The sequence below is a fragment of the Hippocampus comes genome, unplaced genomic scaffold (assembly GCF_001891065.2).
Source record: "Hippocampus comes isolate QL1 unplaced genomic scaffold, H_comes_QL1_v1.1 scaffold82, whole genome shotgun sequence".
Taxonomy (NCBI): Eukaryota; Metazoa; Chordata; class Actinopteri; order Syngnathiformes; family Syngnathidae; genus Hippocampus; species Hippocampus comes.
The window spans coordinates 804,163-828,137 of NW_017805135.1; the positions used below are offsets into that span (position 1 = coordinate 804,163).

The 23,975-nt window shown below is 43.1% G+C and overlaps 1 protein-coding gene across 1 annotated transcript in view; it reads right to left on the minus strand.

The window, feature by feature from the left end:
- ntrk3b (neurotrophic tyrosine kinase, receptor, type 3b) overlaps nt 1-23,975 on the minus strand; it is a 160,263-nt gene that overhangs the window by 26,640 nt on the left and 109,648 nt on the right. The window contains 1 exon segment of the mRNA XM_019866554.1: nt 3,823-4,011. Coding sequence (XP_019722113.1) covers nt 3,823-4,011 — 189 coding nt within the window.

The following is a 23,975-nucleotide window of genomic DNA, read 5'->3' on the forward strand; positions in this document are numbered from 1 at the left end:
CTGGAGTTCGAGGACAATCTGAAGGCACTGGCGTCATTTATTTTGGTTTAGCTTGATAGACGGCTATTTTGGGAGTGAGCCAGGACATAAAAAAAAGGCATCACACGCATGCCTACTGATTGTGGCTAATTAGCATTAAGAGTATCATTAGGATATCCAAGCATCAAATAGACGTGATAGCAGTATGGCCTCCAAGTCCTTCATGCCGATTTTGATCTTTTCCTTTGGTTTTGAAGTGATCTGCTAAATGATGAATGAAAACCGGATTTATTATTTAGTGTGTCCAACATAAGTCTACATCCACATACAGCGAGCACTGCGGAATGCTACCAGAATTTCTGGCACTAAATTTGACTGAGTGTACTGAATATAGTCGATGATATTGTTTGCGAAGGAAAGGAACCGAGCCATGCTGCGAATAGCAAAAAGTGGCCGGTAACTGACGTCGCCGTAAAATGGTTCATAATTGCTTCAAGATGCCGCAAGCTTCCACAAGGATTAATTTTACATGAGATATCGCTTTGGCCTGAGCACAAAAGATCTCAGTAGGTTTTGCGAATATGTGAATTTTAGGCGGAGGTTTCGAGGTGCACATGAGATGTGTGGAGCGCTACCTAGCACAAGTCACTTCTGCTCATTGCAATAAGACTGTTCAATTGTACTCAATAACTTTATCGCACTCACACATGCACAAGCGCACACGCAATAAGAACACTTTCAAACGACACAACGTTGCTGTTGGTTCAACTTGATGCTTTTTGTAAATCACATTTCCCTCTCAATTGCTTCATTTTGATCATGCTCGCTCTTTTCATATTAGTCATTTTCATTTGCTGCTGTATCCACTTAATTTCCCCGATGTGTGATCAATAGTTTTCCCTTTCTTCATCTTCTTTTCCAATAAGTGAGACTTCGTTCTCGTTAAATGTTAACTTCTTTCTCGAGAAAAAGAAAAAAAAAATCTCAGAAATATCCTGCTGATCGGATCTCGACTTGCCTCATACTAAGATGCCACAAGATTGTGACAAAGCATCAATCCTCTATCCCAGAGGTCCCAACCCCCGGGCTGCGGACCGGTACCGGTCCGTGGATCATTTGGTACCGGGCCACACAGAAAGAAAAAACGAACTTACATTGCAACAGGTGGATTTTCTTTCTTTCTTTTTTTTTTTTTTTTTGAAGCGTCATATCCATAAATTGCATGGTTAAATCTGTGTTGCGCACCTGATCTGCTGGAAGAAATGTAAAGACATTCTTGAAATCAGCATATATATAATTTTCGGTACACCTCAATTCATCGCCGATTAAAAATTTTCTGTTGACCATTCTAATGTAGAACATCTATGAATAGGCGAACAAAGCATTAGCAAAGGTTACTGACAGACAGGCTTTTGCCACCATCGGAACGAAACTCCTTCAGCCTGGCGCCATGTTGAGAGCCAACTGACTAAATTTGTCGCCCTCAAGTGGTCATTGTGAATCCAAAATATTCGGCTCGCAGGTTCGACTCAAGTTCGACTACAATCAGGTGACCATTGTATCCACCTTTCGCAGACTTTTTCCTAAAGATGTATTGTAGGAATATGCAGATTCTCCTGAGATCTGTCTTGTTCCGAGGCGATATTTAACCACACTAAAATAAAAACACACTAGGCTAGGCCAGGGGGTTAGTGGAAGATAAAATACTCATGAATAAACCATTTCGGGGGGGGAGTGGGGGATGCGAGCGTCAGCAATGTTGAAGGCCGGCAGTTTTTATACAGCCACCTTGTTTTTCTGGTTGAGATAGCGGACTGGACTTGACCACCACATTACCGATGGACACGCTGCTGATCGAAAGCAGTGCGTGTGTGTGTGTCGCGTGTAAAAGGGGGAAAATGCCAGCAGCATATTCCCTTGAATACAAAGCTTTCAACTAAATGAATGAATACATTACAGATCGGTAGCCGGCCATCAATAACGCAGCTCTACTGTATCTGAGCCGAATGAAGCTCTTTGCCGGACAATAGGGTGGGACCCCTGAGACCACCCCCGACACAATCCCTCCACAGGAACCAGGACTGCTGCAGTCACGGCCCTGCAGAGACGATGCAGGAAAACAGTGGCCGCGAGCTGCACTAGCAGTCCGCCCACATCCGCACTCTCATTCACAGGTTGACACAGCCTGGCAAACACCTACACAGACACAGACACACACGCAAATACACACACTGATAAGCACATGCATTTTCTTTTCCCCGGGCGTGCGTCCTCAGGGTAGCGAACACATTCATATTCAGCGCAGGCAGAAACAGTCGGGAGCCATTTTGTTTTCCTGGCCAGCAACTGGAAAAGCGGAGGCCATAATGACCTTGTGATGAGTTCTGGACTTTTAATATGATGCACTTCGAGACAAAAAAAAAAGTATCGCTTCAAGGAAAAAAAAAGTTGCGAGAATGCGGTCATATTTTTCCAAGATAAAAAGTTGTACAGTGGAGAGAAAAAATATACAGTGCATCATATACAAGTTTGAGAGAAAAAACTAAATCAATTTTTTTTTCCAACCGTCCATCCATTTTCAACACCGCTGATCCTGAACAGGGTCACGGGGGGTGTTGGAGCCAATCCCAACAGATTTTGGGTGAAAGGCGGACTACACCCATAACTGGTCGGCAGTCAGTCACAAGGCAAATAGGGTAAAAAAAAGCAAACAAGTGGTAGCTTAAAATGAAGTTGAAAGAAAAAAAAACATGTTTGTACTTTCAAGGAAAAGGATGTGTTTTAGAAAAAAAAAATCATAAAGGTTGTTTTTTTTTTTTTTTAGGAAAATTGCAAGTTTAAAAGACCAAATTGTCTTTCGAGAAAAAAGGAGCATATTCTCAAGAAAAATGTTTGTGACTGTACAAGGAAAAAAAAATAAGGTTGGAATTAATCGGATTATTTGTTTATTTATTTTCAGAAAAAAAAGACATAATTAGCCAAGAATAAATTTGTCCATAATAATTGTAATATTTTTGAGAAAAAAGTCATTACGAGGGAAAAAATGATATTGCAGGGCGAGTATCATGAGGGTAAGCAACACTTTCGTATTCAGCGCAGACAAAAACAATCGGGAGCCATTTTGTTATCCCAGCCGCAGTGTGAAAAAGCAGTGGTCACTATGACCTTGTGATGGGTTTAGGATTCAGAACATCACGCAGCCACTCTTCTTCTGAGGTCTGCGTACCATCCAAATGTACCTCGCATCCTGCGAGCGACTTCCACGTGCAGGTGGAAGTTTCATCGGAGTGTCATTTATTCATTAGCTGGCAATCAGACGCTGCGTGCGCGGCATGCAATGTCATAAATCAGCCGACGAGCGGCCATTAACAATTCATGTCATTCATAATACATAAGAGCCCTCATTTATTTATCACCACTAAATGGGATTTCCTTCCATCGCCTTCCGCTCCCGCTCAAGAACGCGCGTCGCCGGCTGACCGACAGCCATTTTGGGAGCGAGCCAAAAAGACAAGTCCACAACACGCCCGTACTTTGTTTGTCGGGTTTCGAGTGAATGGGGGCTCGACGCGATGGCTGCTAATTAGGCCTTAAAGTGATCTGAGTTGATTCTGTATGAAGAAGGCTGCCAGATGCTCGCGCCGCATGGCTCTGCACAATAGATGACAACACATTACGGCGAGGGCCTCAGGGGTCTCAGTGTGTCTCGTTGGAAAGATAAACAGCAAATTACAGCAGAGGTGCAGCTTGGGACTTGACAGTTGTCCATATCAGTTCGTGGACAATTTTTAAAAACAACTCTGAGAAAGTAGGGATGGGTTAGGGTCATCATTGTGTACTCACGGGTGGCCGGCTTGTTGCAGTTGTGTCCGTGTCGGAAATATTGCGGGTTCTCCACCACGGGGATGCGAGTCATCCCGATGACGACAGCGTCCGGTCCCGCGTCCAGCGTGCACGGCGTGATAATCCCGTGGTTGACATGGTGAAGAGGGCTGGCTGAGTCTTCCTCGCCGCTGATCACCGCCACCGGACCTGAAACCAGATGGGATTTGCCATCGGTGAGAACATAATGGGAGCGCATTTTTGAGGATTGATTTTCTTTTTGAAAGATGTTTAGTCACGGGGAAATGTATTATTGGAGAGAAAAGGCGTTTTATTTTTCAGAAAAAAATAACCTTACAATATGAGAATAATATTTTTGAAAGGAAAAACCAAAAATGTATATTTTTACAAAAAAATTGTCAAAGACCCCCCCAAAAAATATTGGTCTTACAAAAAAAAAGTGTCAAAGAAAAAGGTATCTCATCCTTTGAGAAAAAAAAAAGCATTAGATCTTTTCCCCCCCAAAAGCGTATTTGACTCAAGTGTACCTACTATACTAAAGTATGTGTTTGTTCCCTCGCTTTGACACGTAGAAAACAGGCACGCATACAGGAAGTCAACAGTGGCGGAGTGGTGACAGTCGATCTGTTTACCCACAATGCCTAGTGCTTCCATCACAAGGCGGCAAATAGCTAATCAAGGGCAAGCGACATCCAATAATAGACTTCAGCCTGGGAATGGGGAGCGGAGGTGGGATGTTACGCGAAAGCCGCAATTTATTCAGGACAGCTGTGTCGCCGTTGCCGTCGTCTGCGCTTTCATATCGGAGCACTCACTTTATTATGGACGCGAGCATCGCATCGGCTCGGACAAATTGCCAAGCGCAGTAGGGAGCCACGTCGCTGGGTTTTTATTTTTTTGGGCCCATTCTCTCAAAATAAATCCTTTTCCAGAAGCGGACTCCTTGTTTGTCCAAAACACTCCCGAGTTATCATTTTATGGTAGCAAAAAATAAAAAATAAAGCGACTAATTGACCATGTGGTGCTGAGTTTGGAGAGTTTGTATATTATGCTGTTATTTGTTGCCATGCTGCACCCACACACAATGAAAACTCAAATTCTTCACAAGTTAGCGTCAATCTGACTAAATCTTAAGATCACGTTTTACCCTAGAAATGGGCATCATGATCATAAAATAGCTGCTTCAATTCAACATGGCAGAACTTCCTGTTTTGTTTTGTTTTTCCTCCCCCCATATGGCTTCTTGGGACTTTTTTGTGGGTCAACCCATGATAGACGTGTCTTACCTGCCTACCTACTTTACCTATCTACCTACAAACAACATCTTTGTTCCTTTCTACCTACCGACAATAACAAACCACCTACTGACTGACCACTGAAATGAAATATTGACCACTGCACTGCTTACCTCACCCATGATCTATTTACCGAGTCCATGTATTTATCCAAAGAACCTACAAGCTACCCGTATTCCAAATTTATGCATGTTACCTACCTACAGTATCTATAGCACCACCATATCGGCCAACCTACTTAACTAATGACCTGCTGTTAGGTTATGCTGTATACTCTCTATTTCTATTTAACTTGTATTTGTATGAAGAGAAGATTGGGCCCCCCACCTCATTTTACTTGAGCTGAGTGGTGTCTCTGAGAAAAATAGGACCAAAAGGATGGTATTTTTGAGTGTTCCTTCTCCTCTGGGATGCCAAAAACCTCCGCTGAGCGAGCGCTTATTGGAAAGCACACAAAAAGACCAAACTGCACAACAGTGCACAACAAACAACCATGGCTTCAAAAATCCCTCACACGCGCCCACACATGGAAGAAGTCCACAATGTCGTGATGGCAAAAAAAGAGAAGGGGAAAAAAAAAGGACCCCCCCCCCCAAAAAAATGGTACCTCTGTCTGTTTAAGGACACATGAAATGGAATGAAAAACCATCTGATCAGACTCCTGAGGCGGATCGATGATGGCTGTGCTCCAAAAGCACACACACACGCACGCACGCAAACGCACGTTGCTTTTCTGCCGACTATAAAAGAAAAATCAGACCTCTCGGATTTGAGACCAATGTAAGAATAGCATTTTTCTTAGGTGTGGGATGGAAAAAGCCAGACCACTAGTACGTATATACTGTAACTCCAATGGACTACAGAACTACCCTAAAGGACCAGTGCAGAATCAGCGTGTTTCACAATTCACAAAACTGCGGACCCAACTATGGAGACATCAAAGGTGGCTGCTAAAGCCAAGGCAAAGCAACTTTAGTTATTTGATAGAGTATAGCACATTTCATACACACGCAAGCTCAACTTCACTTCACTACAAGTACAACACTTACAAACAAAAGCGGGAAAGACATTTAAAAGCAAAGTCCAGAAATAACAGTAGCATATTAAAAATGGATTATCGAGTGCAAGAAGAGGATTTTGGAGAAGACGATTTAAAAAATGCTTACACGAATACGAATCAAAGGTAGAGCATAGTTTTGTTTTTTTAATTGGATTACAAGCAGTTAAATTTGGGGCTGACTTCAATACTGTTGGCATCTTATTTCATGTGTGCAGCATAACCGCTAAATGCTGCTTCACCATATTTGCTTTGAAATCCGGGCTCGCCTAACTGAATGGAGTCAGATTTGATCAACTTGACTACCCATTCTACTGTATGTATCTACCTACAACCTACCGCACACATCTAGTAATGTAAATATGAGCGGCTGAAATGTCTACTCCCCAAGTAACTCATTACTTTCTTAAGTACCCCCCGCCCCTCCAAACATTTTGCACCACTTCTGTCGCACCATTCCTAACAAAACTATGCTAATGTGGACTCTGACGGTGGCAAAGGACCAGATTGCTGCATAATGTTTAAAGATGAGCCCCCGGCCTGGCTTTCTAATACATTTCCCCGCGCTAGCGTCCTTCCATTTGTCTTCGAGAATGATGCCACTCTGGCAAAGATCGCTCACAACTCCCCCGGCAGACGGTAGACTCGGGGCGGCATTCGTCAATGTTCCCTCGCCCGTAATGTGCGATGGCGGCGATCGCGGCCAGCGGCATTTTCGCCAAAGTGTTTTATGTTTATGTAAGGCGCCCGCCTCAGGTGCATTAGCTAATTCGCCCAGATCGATTGATCAGGGGGTGACATCAGCATCATCGTCGCCACCCAGATGCCACGGTAATTTACTACCAACACCCCCCGCCCGGATCAAAATAGTCTCTTTCATTACGCCGCTGTCAGCGCATCGCTGAGATAGATCGCCGAGCTTAAAGGCAACGCTGTGCTGCAACTCAGCGACTCCCCCCCAAAAAACTTTGGTGTTTTTGCCAGTGGATCCTCCCAAACACACGAGGTGACAAGTAGGAGAACTACTCACCTCAAATAGACGGCTCGTTATTTTCGTTATGGCGTGAATGTTTTGGTTTAGATCTTAAGAACCGAACCATACCGCTGAGCCTTGAACAAGTGATTCTCAATTATTTTCTGTTACGTCCCCTACTGGAAAAAGAAAACATTTTGCCGCCATAACGCCCCGCTGCAACTCTAAGTACTGTCATTTTTCTGTATACGTGATATGATGTTTCTATATTATCTCAATTTTACCTACTTCAGCACACAGCACCCACAGAAATGTCATTAGATTGTAAATAAATAAAAACAAACAAACAAAACAGAAGGACAATTGTCTATCATTGAATGAACCGGGTAGATAAAAATCTCATGAGCCAAAAAATACGAGAAAGCAAACAAGTGCTGGACTACAAATTTAAATTTCTCAATAAAATGCATACATTTATCATTTCAAATACATGAGAAGAGACCCTTGGAAACAAATTATTGCATATAAAACTGCAATTGCAATATTGAGGGGGAGGGTCATAATGTGATTGTTTTATAAACTCTTTAAGCTCCAACGCCGACAAGGAATTCTTAACGGTGACCCCTGCCACTGTTCTATAATTCCAACATTAACCTCGAACCCAAACCCAACCTAATCCAACTTAACTCCTTTGTCATGAATTTAACTTAAAAATCTGTTTTGCTTTTTTTTTTTTCCTTCACCAATCCATGTCAAGTGTCGACCTAATATATAACAACACACATCTTCACGCTTCTGGCATTTTAACATCCGGTTTAAACCGCTGGTGTGTTGGGTTACTACTTCGCCTTCCTGCCTTAACTTTGCATATTCAGGCTCTTTATTTGACATTTGGAAACTCAAGAAGGGAACAATTAATTCCGCCTCTCATTCCACTGCATTATTGATGGGTACTAAGAATAAAAAGAACACACGAATAGAAACTTCTAATGAACGCTACTTAAACATTCCATTGTAAGGCTGAAATGTTCTCTCTCGACAAATCAATGGCGAGCAGCGTGTGTGCATGCCCGGGACTTTCTGCGCTTGAGTAAATAAATACAAAGTGGCAAGAAAACAGTCCAAACCTCAAAGTCCTGCTTGTGACCTTCTAGACCAGCTCGACTGAAATGATTTCCCCCGCACTTTGTGGAGGGTGAGGACACACACACAGTGGAAGAATCCATCAAACAAAGGAGCAAAGCTCCTTTTTTAATATTTCTTAACATCTCTGAGAATTTTACACAAAGCCTCATGGCAAATTTTTGACTAAAGCAAGCGGCATCTACGAAGATGTGAATAAAAAAATAAAGAAATAAACTTGACAGAGGTCTATCGAGTAACATTTAGTTGAATATGAACAGCTGGAACGACCCCATAGAAAGTTTGAAAGAAAAATCCAATAAGAAGTGAACAACGAAGTATCCTTAATGTGGCGCGCAACTGACATTTTTCCTTTTTACAGCACTCTTTAGGTTTTCCTCCCCCTTTGTTTTATCACTCTCATTTTACTTTTGACTGATTCTTTTATATTCTTTATATTAAAATGACTACATCGCCGCGCAGGCGTGTCTCCGCTTCCAAAATGGACGATGAAGGTGATTCTCGGGACACGCACACAGACAAGAGAATGAAAAAAAAAAAATCCCTGTGGTGTGAAATAAATTTTGCAGAGTGCGATTGCTTCCGTTCCACCTCCTTGTGGTAATTATCACACAGATTCCCTTTCAAAGGTAGTTAATTAGGACTGGATTTAACTGGAGGACACGAACAAGAGAACACAGGAAAGATAACTCACAGAGAGGCTTCTCATTAATGATGGACGGGAGCCCAATTAAGTTCACGTGTGGCGAGGTGGTAGAAAAAAAACACGAGTAGGGGGGCCGGATCATCACGGGGACTGATCAAAGAAACCTCATCACCCTCATAATCACCACCAGCCACTGACGCTGTCACGCCCGTGGAAATGAAGTCAACAGAGAAGAACTCAATCTTCGTTTGTTATTTACTAGAGAACGGGGTGACTGAGGATGTTCGTGTGCGTTTTGCGACCTGCGATAAAAAGCATATACGGTGTCCTCCATAAATATTGGCATCCCTGGTTAAGGTGTGAAAAGCCTAAAAATGAATTCAGTTTTTATTGCAAAAGCATACTCTCATACTGAAAACTGTCGAAATGGTTCACAAGACTCAAGGTCCCACATTGGCCATTTCAGTCCCCAGCCCTCCACCCACCCCCCAAAAAAAGATGCAGAGGGGGCTAAAGAAAAAAAAAAAGCCAAGCCGCTGGATTGTTTCACTAGTTTGTGCAAAGTGGAATGGTCACACGTCCCTTTTTCTGTCTTCTCCCATCTAGTGAAACAATTTTGGTGAAGATGAGGTGCTGTTTTTCTGGTAAAAGGGGCTTGCTCAAAGTATTAACAGCAGGGCTGATAGTCATTGTGGAACATATGATGGTCTGCCAAAGAATTCTTCTTGAATGTGGGATTTGTTTAAATTACTCTTGAATTAAAGGTGAAATTGTCCTCTGTCTTTTTTTTTATTTATGTCTTATATTGTTTTTCGGGAAAAAAATCAATATTGATGGAGTGTGCTGTATATTCCAAATAAGCAACAAACAGCAATTTCAAAAAAATGAAAAAATAATAATGTAACCATAATGTAATGTAAAACATTAAACCAATTTGAATTCATCTGTATTTTTAAATGAATACATAGATTTAAACATGTAACAGGAAAAATACGGCATTGTAAAAGTATGAACATCCATCCATCCATTTTCCGAACCGCTTTATCCTCACAAGGGTCGCGGGGGGTGCTGGAGCCTATCCCAGCTGTCTTCGGGCAGTAGGCGAGGGACACCCTGAACTGGTTGCCAGCCAATCGCAGGGCACACAGAGACAAGCAACTATCCGTGCTCACACTCACACCGAGGGACAATTCAGATCAGCTTGCCATGCATGTTTTGGGAATGTGGGAGGAAACCGGAGTACCCGGAGAAAACCCACGCAGGCACAGGGAGCAAACTCCACACAGGAAGGCCGGCGCTGGAATCGAACCTGGAACCTTTGTGAGGTTGATGCGCTAACCACTGCAACACCGGGCCGCCACAGTATGAAAATACCCTCAAAAATGTCATTAATATTTTCCCCCAAAAAAGTGTCATCAAATACGGTAAGAACATTATTTAGAGTGTTTTTCAAATTAAATAGCTGGGAATAAAACACAAAAAGTAGCACAATAGTATAATTAAAAAAATATGATCAATCGGTAATAACGTGCGCAAATGGAACATACATGATATGGAGAACAAATTATCTTCATTGTATTTTCTTGGGAGAAGCATTCCATTTTTTTCTGATGGTTTGGTGACGTACGGAGTAAAAATGAGTTCGACAGTCAACAAATATTCATCTACTGACACAAGAGGTCCGAATAAAATGAAAATGATGCTCGATATGGTGAAGCAGCATGTCGTTACTCACTCAGGCTTATTTTTAAAAAGCTCTGCATTTTATTCTCCAAAGTGGAAACCGTAGCGGAAGACGTTGTATACTGCATTCCATGCCTGCTCGGTACAATCTCTCAATTCTTGGTGCATCTGCAACGGGGTTTGGCAGTGAAAGGGTCACAATAGCAGCACAATTAGGGCACTTAATTACCAGATGCCACCACTGTGTGAAGATGCCTGCCGGTTACGCGTTAGCCTCTTCACCTCTCGGAGAAGATGAAAATAACTAAGCTGACACATGGCGTCACTCAACTTCTCACTGAACAGCCGCCCGCAACGGACCACCCCCGCATGTCCTTTCCGGTTTGATGCCGCTGACCTACTACTGCGGGACAGCTGATATTTATCGTCCTGCGCAACGTGGACGACTGGAGATTTACGCTCGGTGCGTTCCCGCAGCATTACGGATGCCAACAATACGGCGGCGAGGCAGGCAAGACGGCCTTTGAAAACGTCCCATATATCCGTTGTCAGAAGCGAGGCCGCCGTGCGTGTCCTCTACCACATTGAACATCCGCAGTGGCACAGGGACTGAATATGGCGAAAGTGAGTCATAAATGAGGATGTTTTTCCACAATTTCAAAGAAATACAGTGTCATCTGCATTTCCTTTCACAATTTTTCATCAGTGCTACTGGAAGGGTGCACGTAGGACCAACCACATCCCAACCAAATGTACGACAAAAATGATATTTTGAATACGGTCAAAATACATGCACACGTGCATAACACATGTTCTTAATAGATTTCATTTTTGATTGCATATGCATAAAAGATCCACTATCTTGACCCAACAACTCCAGATTTGAATCAAACAACAAAGTATCCACGTACAGCTCAAAACCGCTGAACAAGAAACCAACTAATTTTTTGACTCACTCAAATTGGTAATACAATATTTATCAGGTGCTATATTTGTACTGAATATAATTCCAAATGTGCAAAAAATAAATAAATAAAATACTAGGCACATGACACTTGTGAGGATAAGTGGATTAGAAAATGGATGGATGGATGGACAGTTGTGAGGCTCCTGTGCACAGCCCCCTTCATGTCCCCCCCTCATAATTTTCAACTGGAATTACATTTGGGCTTTTGACTAAACCGCTCTGAAATCATCATTTGTATTTTCACGAACGGAGGCAGTACTTCATCATCGACTATATAATACTGTACATCATATTTAATTTCACACTTCCTGGCGGGCAGACACCAAAGACCCTTCAGATCTCCAAACACTTCCGCGTCAGTTAAAACATTGTTGAACTACTCGCACAAGCGTTCAGTGTGGTGCCACGTTGTGCCGCACCATACCAGACGACACTGAGAGTCTACTGAGAGAGATGCAGAATACCGAAAAGCAAGAACAGGAGGCAGGGAATGTCCTCAATTTACTCCCACTGACTGATGTAATCTTACTCAGTTGTGCACAAAGCAGAGAAAATATATGCCTGTGTGCAGTGTTGTACGCGTTCAAGTCACTGTCGCTTGAAGGTCGATACTTACCGCAACATCTTTGCTAATGTCTGTTCGCCCGTATTGTATGTTAGCATTCAGCTAACAAGTATTTGTTAAACTCAATGATATGGATTTGTCAAACATGACGGTTCTTAAACATAATGTGGTTACTTTTCTTTTATGTGCCAGTTTTATAGTAAACCATATATGGGCTCCCTACATCATAGATCTATTGCAGGTACATCTAGAACGGGGGTCGGCAACCTGCGGCACAATAAATGGGGCTTATTTGTACACAAGCTAGTAAAAAAAAGCAACTTTTCTATGGCGTGTCACCTCAAAAGTAGAATTAATACCTCCAGAAAAATGACCGAACAACAAAGACATGCTGTATTTTCTTTATTTATCTTTAACACCAAAACCAAAGATGTGTAAAACCCCACCTGCTGTATTCCAAATTGGCAAAGAGCTGAGCCACTCAACATTCTTCTCGTCACAGCGAAAAGTTATTGAGAAAATTCCATTGTGGCATTGCTACACAAACCCATTTGGATCATAAAGATTTGCGCACACACACACACACACACACACACACACACACACACACACACACACACACACACACACACACACACACACGAGACTTCATTTATCATCACCGCACTGGAATGGCCAACGATTACCTCGATGCCGGCTTGCATGTAAATATCGCTTACATTAGCGCGGCAACTCGACACTCGCACGTTGGAATGCTAAACGTCGTGGCGGTAGAGGGACATTGTCACTGGTCGGTGGCGGCGAGAGGAAGATAGGATAATGCCCGTGGAACACGAGGCGACATTGAAAGCGCTCAAAAGAGGCAGCGGCAAAACCTCAGCGCCGTGCCGCGTATAAATATTTATGGCCGACTGACTGACAGCTACTGCATTGTGCTCCCGGGAGACATCATGTTTTCCCATTGTGCGCAGACAACACAAACACTCACTGCAGACGTGAGCAGAGCGCCAACCAGCGTGCAAAATTCCGATTTTTGAGCAAAAAACCCCCACGAAAATCTCACAAGCCACGGTCCCAGCATGAGCCAGTTTAGCGAGGATGCTCAAGCCAACATCCTCAGGTCCTAAAATTTGCCTTTCAAGTCACAGGGATCAGAGTTTAAGCCGGCATGTATTCCAAAACAACAACAAGCCACAACACCAGAAGAAAATACACACAGGAGATTGCTGTCACACCCGTACGAAATGCTGTGAGGCCTCATGGGACACAAACATGATTTTTTTTTTTTTTTTTTTTTTAACGAATTGAGAATGAGAATTAACGTGGACAATGAGCCGCATGCTGCATCACCACTAAAAGCAGTACGAATCGGGCATTAGATCAGTGTTAAGCGACACGGTTTTATTGTTTATGCGACAAACAATCCGAGTACAATTGTTTACAATGTTCCAAACAGTAAGACGACATTGTCACCACAAACGTCGTCATGTTAAGATTTTCTTTTTTCTAAATTTTACAAACAAACAATGACAATAGGTGACAGCTACTCAGAACGAGCCAATAACTTGACAAACCACATGCTGCTTCACCCTTTCGAGCAGTCATACTATTCCCTCACTCGGCAGCGTTACTCTTGACCGTTTTTGGTGCTTACAGATTGAACCCCCCCCCCCCCAAACATACAATTGTTGACAGTTCCCAGACTACAAGTGGAGCATCTGTAAACCACCTTGGTAAATGGACAGATGCTGCTTCACCATTCAAAGCAGTAAACACTTTCAATTGTCACCAGCAAATTCCTTGGCGACAAGAAAAACTGTTGGCAACCGTTTGTTTGAAAAATCATTTGACAACATACAATTGGACACAATTTGGAATGTAGCATACGAGAATAACGTTGTCAGCGGACCGCATGCTGCTTCACTATTCCAAACAGCAAGACTCTAGTATCACCATCCGCGTTGCCATTTGTCATCGCGTTAAAATAAGATCACCTGTTTTTTTTTCTTCTTACAATTACAATTACTTCCTGCCACTCAGAACATAACGCACACGCATAATCTTGGCCAATGAACCACATGCTGCTTCACCATCTCAATCACTCAGACTCTTGCGACTCGTCCAAGTCATGCTTGACATTTGATTATTTTTACAAACAATTACTTAACGTAACAGAGTAACCTTGGAAACATGCACTTGACTTGCTTGGCATCCATCCCTCTGATGGCGTGTCGGCGACCCTTCCGATTGGCTCAGGGAGAGAGCGTAAAGGAAGGAAGCAAGGCGTGCACGTGGAGGTCAATCTAATTGTATTTACACATCCGAGCAGCGCACACCAAGATACAGTAAATCACCCTTCACACTCCTCTGCTTCGATGCTTCTATTTCGCATTCGTCACGCTCAACCACAGCGCGAGCGGGAACAGGGGAGCTAGCTTTGATGGCGGTAAAAGTAGACCTCGCCACACACAAAGAGATGACTTTCTGATGTATTCCACACTGGTAAGAAAAGAGAGTGTGGGGGGTGGGGGGGGGGATCATGCACCCCCCTTTGATGGCAAATGTGCAAAAAGATCCAATTTGATGTCATGCTCCGTTCACATTTGGTGACGATTTAAAAAAAAAAAAATGTGCAAATTAGCATCACCAATCTGTCCAGGAAAGTTTTCCCCCAACTTCAGTGAGACAATACATGTTTTACAACAGCAAAATAATCATTAAAAAAGTTTTTGGAAAAATAATAAGGTGTCGCTTTCATTTGATCATGAACTGATTTATTCAGTCTGAAATGTGTCTCCACCAAAATATTTTGAACCTTGTCCCATCGCCCATCTAAAGGAAGAAAATTCACTTGTTCTACCTGTCAGAAATCATTGCTGATGAAGACAGACCAGCAAAGACACATTATTTGTCGACAATAAGCCATTTTCCAGTGGCACACCCGATGATCGTTTATGTGTCATGTGGTTGGAAATTACTGGTTTAGGGTACCTTCCCCTGATTGAAGTCATTCCCTAGTCGGAGTTCGTCAAAGTACGATATCTGATATTCAACCAAAATGGCTGCTTCAAACCAAAATTGCCTACTCGGTTTGGTCACCATGGGTCTACTCAACTTTTTATTCTTTTGGCACGTCACATGCAGGACTCCTACAATCAACATTCACCAGTATACAAATATCAACACTTTGAAATTGGTCATTTGCGTGCGCTGACACTCCTAAAAAGGTGATTGACTTCCAAGAGGTTACCGTCTGATGATCAGACCCTAATGACAACAAACAAGAACTCACACTTGTTCTGCTTCCTGAGGAAATTAGTCTGGGCGACAGATTAGTCAAGTGATAAAATTAGGGAGATGATTAATTTAGGTTAGGATATTAGGCTTAGGGAATTAAGGGTTCAGGAAGTGATAGGTTTAGGATAGGTCATTATGTCTCGGGGAATACAAAAAAGCCATTAGAGTTGGTTGAAGTGGTTAGGGGGTTGCGCTATCTCAGAGTAGATCTGATGTAATGGGATGACATCCACATCAAATTTGAAAGACTGCGATTGTTACCTCTGTGGCTGATTAGGGTTCGCCCCAATGTCGAAAAATGTATCAAAGGACACCGAGAACAACACAAGCGGACCACACGAGGCTGAGCTACGTTGTATTTGCAGGTTAACCAAATGGGAGGCATGACGGCGTCAAGCACCTATCAATCAATGTGCTGTGTGGACGGGGGCACTTGGGGCTCTTGGCCAGCTCTGAAGCGAATATACATCAGGAAGAGGTGACTTCAATGTGCTGTATAACACAGCAAGGGCACGGCTGTGCTGATAACAGGATATATTTATAACTGCGGACACCTGAGTATGATTGACAGGACAGTATTTTTTTTTTCCAGGGCACCGGCAGGAACACATTCAGACGAGACCATAGAGTGTGACGATGGTGATCTGAGCGTCAATTAATCGCAGACGAATTCCTCCCCCGCATCTCTGTCCGTTATGCTGCGGTGACATGCGGTGCGGCGGAAGATCCAGTGAAGTATTGTTGCGGAGGGCAGCCGGCTGACAAGCTCCTCAATATGGGAGTCGGACGCCGCAGCTGACTTGATGACTTACAGGCGCAGCCGCGCGAGGGCTTGCGGCCGAGGTGAGCGACGACACCAAACTTCGACAGTGAGGGACCTGACGGCACATTTACATCCCGCAATTTTACTGACGTTGGTACGTTGTGTAAAATGTGACTTTGTTGAAATTGGGGTTCGTTGTATATACAGTACACAAACATGGACGCAGCTGTCTCAATCAGGTGGGCGACGCCATATTGTAAAGATTATTTGTGTATTCGGCATTGAATCGGGGGAAAAAAGCTCTCGACCTCCACCTCACCGATTAACAAGAAATTCTGTGAATGTGTCGAAAGTAACGAAAGACACCATACAGATTTTAGTTGAAAGCAGCAAATTATAGGGTTCATATTTCTACATTCATCGCCGCCCTCAGCGAATTACTTTGGTTGCTCATTTGGTATCTTGGGTTGTTCTTTTTGTCCTTATTCAGAGAACAGAGCACGAAAACATATATGGCTCCAAATAATGGAGGCCCTTTAATGGATGCCTCGCATGCCTCTGTGAACCGGCCCGACCTCGGATTAACCCATGCAGTTAGATTTTCCGACCCAGAACGCTGATTTGAAAGTAAAGCGAAGGACGCCGGTTGATGCGCAATACATGTAAATACACATTTGTTAAGAGCAAAATGGCACAGAGTCCAAAAGGGAAGGGTAAATCATGGAACACAATGCATTGGGGCCTAATCAGCAGTTGGATCCACTCACACGTGTCATCCAGCGCTGGCTGTCATTCAGTGTCATGTACACAGGGGGACAGCCTGCTAAATTTAACTTCGTCTGTTGTCAAATGTAAACACAGAGGACCATAGATTGGCGCTTAAGAAATCACCAATGTGACAAAACTCAGAAAAAAACAATGCAGGTTGTCTAATACGGTTCATCACGGAGTGGGAACGGTGACACGAAGTGAAACCAAAGCAACCAATGTTGCCAATTTAACGTCCGCCGCAGTGCCACTTCCGCCCACCATCCCCCTCACTCAGAGCCGACACTTCAAAGTGCTGCAATCAGTGTAAGGCAATAAATTGAACAGGGCCGCCCGTAAATGGGCTCAGAATCTCAGGACACTGCGATCGGGGGGCTGTCAAATGATGCTCCCCACATGCTGAGAAAACAACGTAAATGGGTGTCGGACCCCTCCCAGGATGAGCCCCAACCCAAAATTCCATTAAGCGGACACTTTCTGGATGTTTTGCTTCATGGTCATTGAGGTTAGGGAGTGTCATAACGTCCCTACATGAGCAATATCCCAGCAGGCGTTCATGTTGCAATAGGAGATTGGGGGTTCGCAAACATTTTGGTTCAAGGGACACCTTATAGGAGGGACATTTTTTCATACCGACTATCTATATGTGCCCCTTACACGCCATACGCAGTGCTTTAAGTAGAAAAGAATTAGATTATTAAGTGAATGCAGAAAGAAAGAAAGAGAGAAAGAAAGAAAGAAAGAAAGAAAGAAAGAAAGAAAGAGACAGTTAAAATGTCTGACTGCATTCAAATGCGCCTCATATCTCGTGCGCATCGCGAGACGTTAATGGTTACACTCCGTGCCTTGTCAAATGACGGCGTTATCAACTTGAGGTTTGTTAGCGCCCGAAATCAGCGAGTGAATATAATGTCGGGATGGTGTGTTCATGTTGGTGCGTAATGCCACAGAATCTGTGACAATTGGCCGACATGTCGAGAAGGTAAGTCAGGCTAGCCGTCACACAACCAGGCGGGCTGACTTTAAAATAAAAGCTTACTCAGGCTATTTTATTGGCATCAAAGTCTTATTTTGTAAGCTTTTATTTTGAAGTTAGCCTTTACGTTGGCAGTGTGCTCCATTATGAGCATGGAACTTCATTTACATGTTAAATGACGGTACACATGTAAAATAAACTCTGACCCGAGGCAGAAAAAAAAAAATCCATGATCATATTTTTTTGGAGGTGTCTGAATTACTGAAGGAGTCGTACGAGTTTCACAAAGTGCAAAAAAAATGGAACAAGACAGGGTACAGTGAGCCCATGTGAAGTGATGGTAAAAAGTCCCAATACGCTCCAGGCTAAAATGGAGAAGTGCCGGAACTCTGTATTGCTGCGTACCGGCCCACTTTAAGCGCAATATGAATTTAAAAACTTGTCTATTTTCAAGACAAAAAGTCAAAATGCTACGATGACTAAAATACATACTAAAATAAAAATGTTTGGGGGGGGGTCCATACTTTGTCATGCTACAAATAAGTTGCAATTTTGCAAGTTATAGTATGATTTTTAAAGTCACACTTTAAAAACTGAATTTCAGATATTCAACTTTAGTCTCATATTAGACCCTTTTTTCTATAAAGACAATGTTATTCTATTAAAGAAAAAAAATAGGACTCACCTCCTTTAAGACAGTTTTGAAAAAACAAAAAACAAATATATCACAGTCATATCAGACATTTTTAATTGTCCAAAAGCTAAAGTAGGGAAGAGTGATTGTTGTTGTTTTTTTCTTTGTTTTGTTTTGTTTTTTGCACTGATTGCAAATGATTTTATGGACCCCCAGGCTACAACTTGCGGTTCCCAAGGAATTTGCGGCTCTCAGTCAGGTATCAGAATACGAATAAATGTCCTCGTAAGGGTGATAACGACCTCAACGAGGAAGATTTTTATATTTCACAGCTCCAGGTAGCACGACTACAAAAGAGCACAAATTCACACAAATTCCCTCCTTTTCACAAAACCCTCAAGTTTGATTATGTTTCACTCACTTTCTCCATTTCCTCGCCGCTGGCCAGTGGTCCTGCTGGGCATCCATTCGCAATAACAACAACAGAAGACGTCCGAGGGGGAGCGCGTCGACAACAACAGAGTTTGGCGATCTGGAACAGTTGTGATTCAACTGAGCAACATAAAACTTGCTAGTCATGTTTGTCAGACGTATACCCACAAAAAGAAAATAAAAAGTTTCAAGAAGCCATGCCTGGAAGACGCAGTTAGATTTTTCATTTTGGTTTGAAGATGTCATTAATAGTGATTCAGGTTTGCTTCCAAGAGGAAGTGATTCAGTGCATTCGCAATGTCCAACATGGAATGAGGGTAAAGCAGAAATTTTGTTGGTAGGCCGAAAAGCTCTGAGGCATCAAGTTTTGTCGCTGTAGACTCCCTTCTCTGCAAAACCCAGTGAGCACATCAGATACCTTGGTGTGATTTTTGATGAGGATCTCAACGTTGACGAGAATATTTTCTCGATTCAAGACTGCGTTTTAGCATTTAATGAATATATATAAATCTGTGTCAGACTCTGAAAAATTGGCTCATGCATTCATCTGTAGTCGTCTAGACGACTGTAATGCTTTTTTTTTTTTTTTTTTTTTTGGGCAGAACAAATCGAGCACTTAAACTTCAACGTATTCAAAATGCTGCAGCTAGAATTCTATTATAAAAAAACGGGTACGAGCAGATCATTCCAGCTTTTGGCTTCCGGTGTTGCCTTTGGAACATTGTTCATCTCAACATCTTCCGTGAACATATCTCTTCTCATTAGCTCGAAAGTTTTGTTTTTGTTTGCCTTCTGTATTGTTTGTTTGTTTTAGTTTGTATTTTGAATCTATTGCCATCTTGCTTTTTTTGCTGAAGCACATTGAACCCTATGCTTTCCAAATAAAACTGACACTGACATTGATATGGCAACTTGAAATTTGGCAGATATCATGGGTAGACCCACCAAAAAAGTTGGAAGAAGCCCTGCTCAAAAAGACACAGGAATTCTGCCATTTAGATCCTAAGCAGTCAATTCCAGCAAATGAGGAGAGAAAAGACACAAAGATTGAGAATCAACAGGACCTTCCGCGCAAGATGACCGCATCGACGGTTCCCTCACAGCACGCGCTTGTGTGCCTTTTATTTGCGATGCCAAACCGGCATTGGCTTGTCATTTTGCTTCATAAGCGGTTGCAATTATGACGGCGGCGGCGCTTGGATCAGAGACACCGAAAAGAGGATTTTTTTTTTTCCCCCGTCGTTGGGGGGGAGAAAACACCAAACGGCGCTTCCTTTTCTTCTGTTTACACTGATAGAGGCTGAGGCCTCGCAGGCACGGCGCCGGTTGATTGACAGAATGGGAATACACCTCCATTTTTTTCCCACGGAGGAGATGAAGGGAAGACGGAGGAGAGGGGAAGAGAGAGGCTTCTTCATCGCTGCACAGGGCACCATGTACTATTAACCGAAGGCTTCCCTCCCGCTTACACTGGATTAGCCACATTACGGATTCTCTTTCAGGTTTTTGTGTTTTGGCGAAGGGATGGGGAGGGGGGGCGTGGAGCTTGAAGCAGTCAGCGCACTTCATTTAAATAACGCACTCTTTAAAGACTTTATCTGCAAATACACAAACACACTAAACGACGAGTTCTTGTTGATCTCTGATTAGCCTGAGTAAATCCACTTTATGGTGATGTTGACTTTAGAATGGAAATCAGTTTCATTGAATTTTTGTTATCGCTATTGACCGGCAGAAGCATTCCTCTCATGGATTGGAAACCCGAATTTCACCAACATAAAGCTAAGCAGTCGTCCGCCGCAGAGTCGGCGACGGAATCCATCAAAACAGGTGCACCTTTTGTCTGATCATAGTTCACATCAAAAGTGAACAGGAATGAGGGGGAAAAAAAATCCTCCGAAATGAGACTTAAATTGTGGACATTGAACTTGATGTATCTGGGAAATGCACTGAAGATGTTTTTTGTTTTTGTCACTTGGCCTTCATGCTTGTTTTGTGGTCTGACATGCACGGCCACCTGTGGGACCTTTTTCGATAGGTGTGTGCTTTTCCAAATTATGCTAAATCAACCTAATTTACCGAAGGGCTTTGAACTGAAAAAAAACATCTCAAGGACAATCAGTGGAAAAAGGATGCACCTGAGCTCAATATTGGAGTGCCGTAGTGATTTCTACATTGACAACAATCTGAAGAAAAATGTTTTTTTTTTTCACATTTAGGGCATGGGAGGAAGACTTTTTAAGGGGAGAACATTTGTTTTGTCTCTCCATTGAAAAAATATTGAAATAGTGAAATTCTCATTTCAAATGTCAAAATATTGTTGTTGTTCAATATGTAACGAACAAGATGCATTGAAATATTTTTTTCATTCCGACTGAGGCTGCGGGTTGGTACAGCCGAATATCTGCTGTCATCTGTCTCAACTTTTTACATTTCAGTGATTTCCTGTTTCGCAGCCACATATTAATTGACAGATATTAATTAGCCCGAGCAAAAGTGAGAGCGGGATTCGAATATTCAGCTATGATTGGCTTTCCTTTATCTCTCATTTCAATTCACATGCTGCGCGGCCATGTGTGCCGGTGCGACTTCCGAGCAGTAATAAGTCGGAACGTCAGGAAAGAGTCGCATCCCACTACAAATTATTTGGATTACTTGTCCAAATGTTTGTACAAGATTTGTCTTGATAGTTCAGTTCCTCACAAGGGAGAGCAGAGCCTGCATTGAGCGGAGAGAATACAGTTATATAAGGTCTTCTGACGAACACACAAAAAAAAAAAAAATCATGTCGCCTCTTCAAGGATTCAAGGTGTTTATTTGTCTTTCCAATAAAAAAATACTTTTATGCTTGGAACAAAGAAGGCTAGCCGAAAGATATAAAATTATCCCAATTGCTGACAAGAATAAAACCCCAAAAAGTAGTCACTAAAAAGAAAAAAAAAACATTACGCAGTGATATTTTATGTCGAATCGTGTGCAAAGGGAGCTGGCTGGTTTTTAACTCAAACATGGCGCATGCTAAATTATGCGTAAACACATATTATCAGGCATAAACAGTATCGACAACACTTCAGTGGATATTCAGCAGTGGCTGTGCATGCGTGTTGTTTGTCGTCCTTCAGGGAGTATCACCGCAGTTAAGCGGTCTCACAGCTGTGCGGAAGACACAGAGCACGGCAAACAGATTGTCTGAAGGATCTGTGGGGTCCTTACCGATGCAAGTGGTCCTTTTACTGCATCCGAAAGCAAAAATGTGCCTGGTGGAATAACAAATGGGCTTTCGCTTGGATAGCGTTTTTATTTCTCCTACCAACAAGTTACTCAAAGCGCTTTAACACCGTCTCCTTCGACACATACTGGTGACGCAGCATCTGGAGTAACTGGGAGTTTCAAGGACACATTGACACGGTCGCAAGGGCTGAGGATCAAACCCACGGCCTTCGGGTTGGGAGATGACCAGTCTACCACCTGAGCCACCCTGCCCCGCATAGAAGGAAGCTTGCTATTTTTTGTGTCGCCTTCACCCCCCTCTGCCACAGTAATGCTGAAGCAGAGAACACTTTCATATATAGACACAGGCTGTCCACAGATAAGAGTAGAACCCGAATGCACAACATCAGACCAAGTAATCATTGGGTTACACTCTCCCATTGGCCCCGCCCACCGGCCCCTGGGTGGGCGTGACTAACCACGAGAGGCAGAGTAGGTGAGAGGTGAATGGAAAACAATGAGAGTACATACATATGGAAAACCGTCAGTAAAATTGTGACAGAGGCACCGGCAGATGCATCCAATTTTCAAAATGAACTTCTATAAGACTACATTGATCAATAAATATTTTATGTTCTTCTTAATGTGGCGCAGCCTGAACCCAAATGTGCCAGTGGTTGGAGACCGCTGCACTAAGAGACGCTATCGGCCCAACGCTTTTGTACTTCCTGTCTGAACCAGCTGGCCGTTCTGGCTCGTCTCTCAAAAGCCACGCCTTTCTGCGCCACAAATATCACATCCCGCCTGCCGCATGACAAAAGCTCTGGTTAAAAAGATGGCGGCGGCTGCTGCGTCTTATCTGACAATTTATTCAGCAGCTCTTAGGGGAACATCCACAATGCATTTTGTCCTACTGGAATATGCAAAAGATAAACAGTCATCTCCGCTGAGCATTAATCATTGATTAAAACATGTTTTGCTTCATCTTGTTTTGCTTTTTTTTTTTTTTTTCGCTGCGTAAAGGAAATTGGAATTGCCCTCTGGCACAGGCATCAGGATCAGATTGCTAGCTAGCTAGCGCGGCTGACGTTCTTATCTTGGTTGTGGAACAGGTCCAAAAAGATATTGTGGCAAGGTGTTGGTGTATTTGGGGACTTCTGGAAAAACAAAGGAAAAGTTTGGAGTTGTCAGAATGTATGTGATAGCTGGATGTCTGACTTGTTCTCACAACATATACACTCTCTTTCTCACGTACACACACACAAGCACAAACACACACACTCCATGATCGAACGGAAGCAAGCTCTCTCACCTGACCAAGAAAGTGCAGATTGCCGTGGAGCCACTTTTTATTTCTCCTACCAACAAGTTACTCAAAGCGCTTTAACACCGTCTCCTTCGACACATACTGGTGACGCAGCATCTGGAGTAACTGGGAGTTTCAAGGACACATTGACACGGTCGCAAGGGCTGAGGATCAAACCCACGGCCTTCGGGTTGGGAGATGACCAGTCTACCACCTGAGCCACCCTGCCCCGCATAGAAGGAAGCTTGCTATTTTTTGTGTCGCCTTCACCCCCCTCTGCCACAGTAATGCTGAAGCAGAGAACACTTTCATATATAGACACAGGCTGTCCACAGATAAGAGTAGAACCCGAATGCACAACATCAGACCAAGTAATCATTGGGTTACACTCTCCCATTGGCCCCGCCCACCGGCCCCTGGGTGGGCGTGACTAACCAC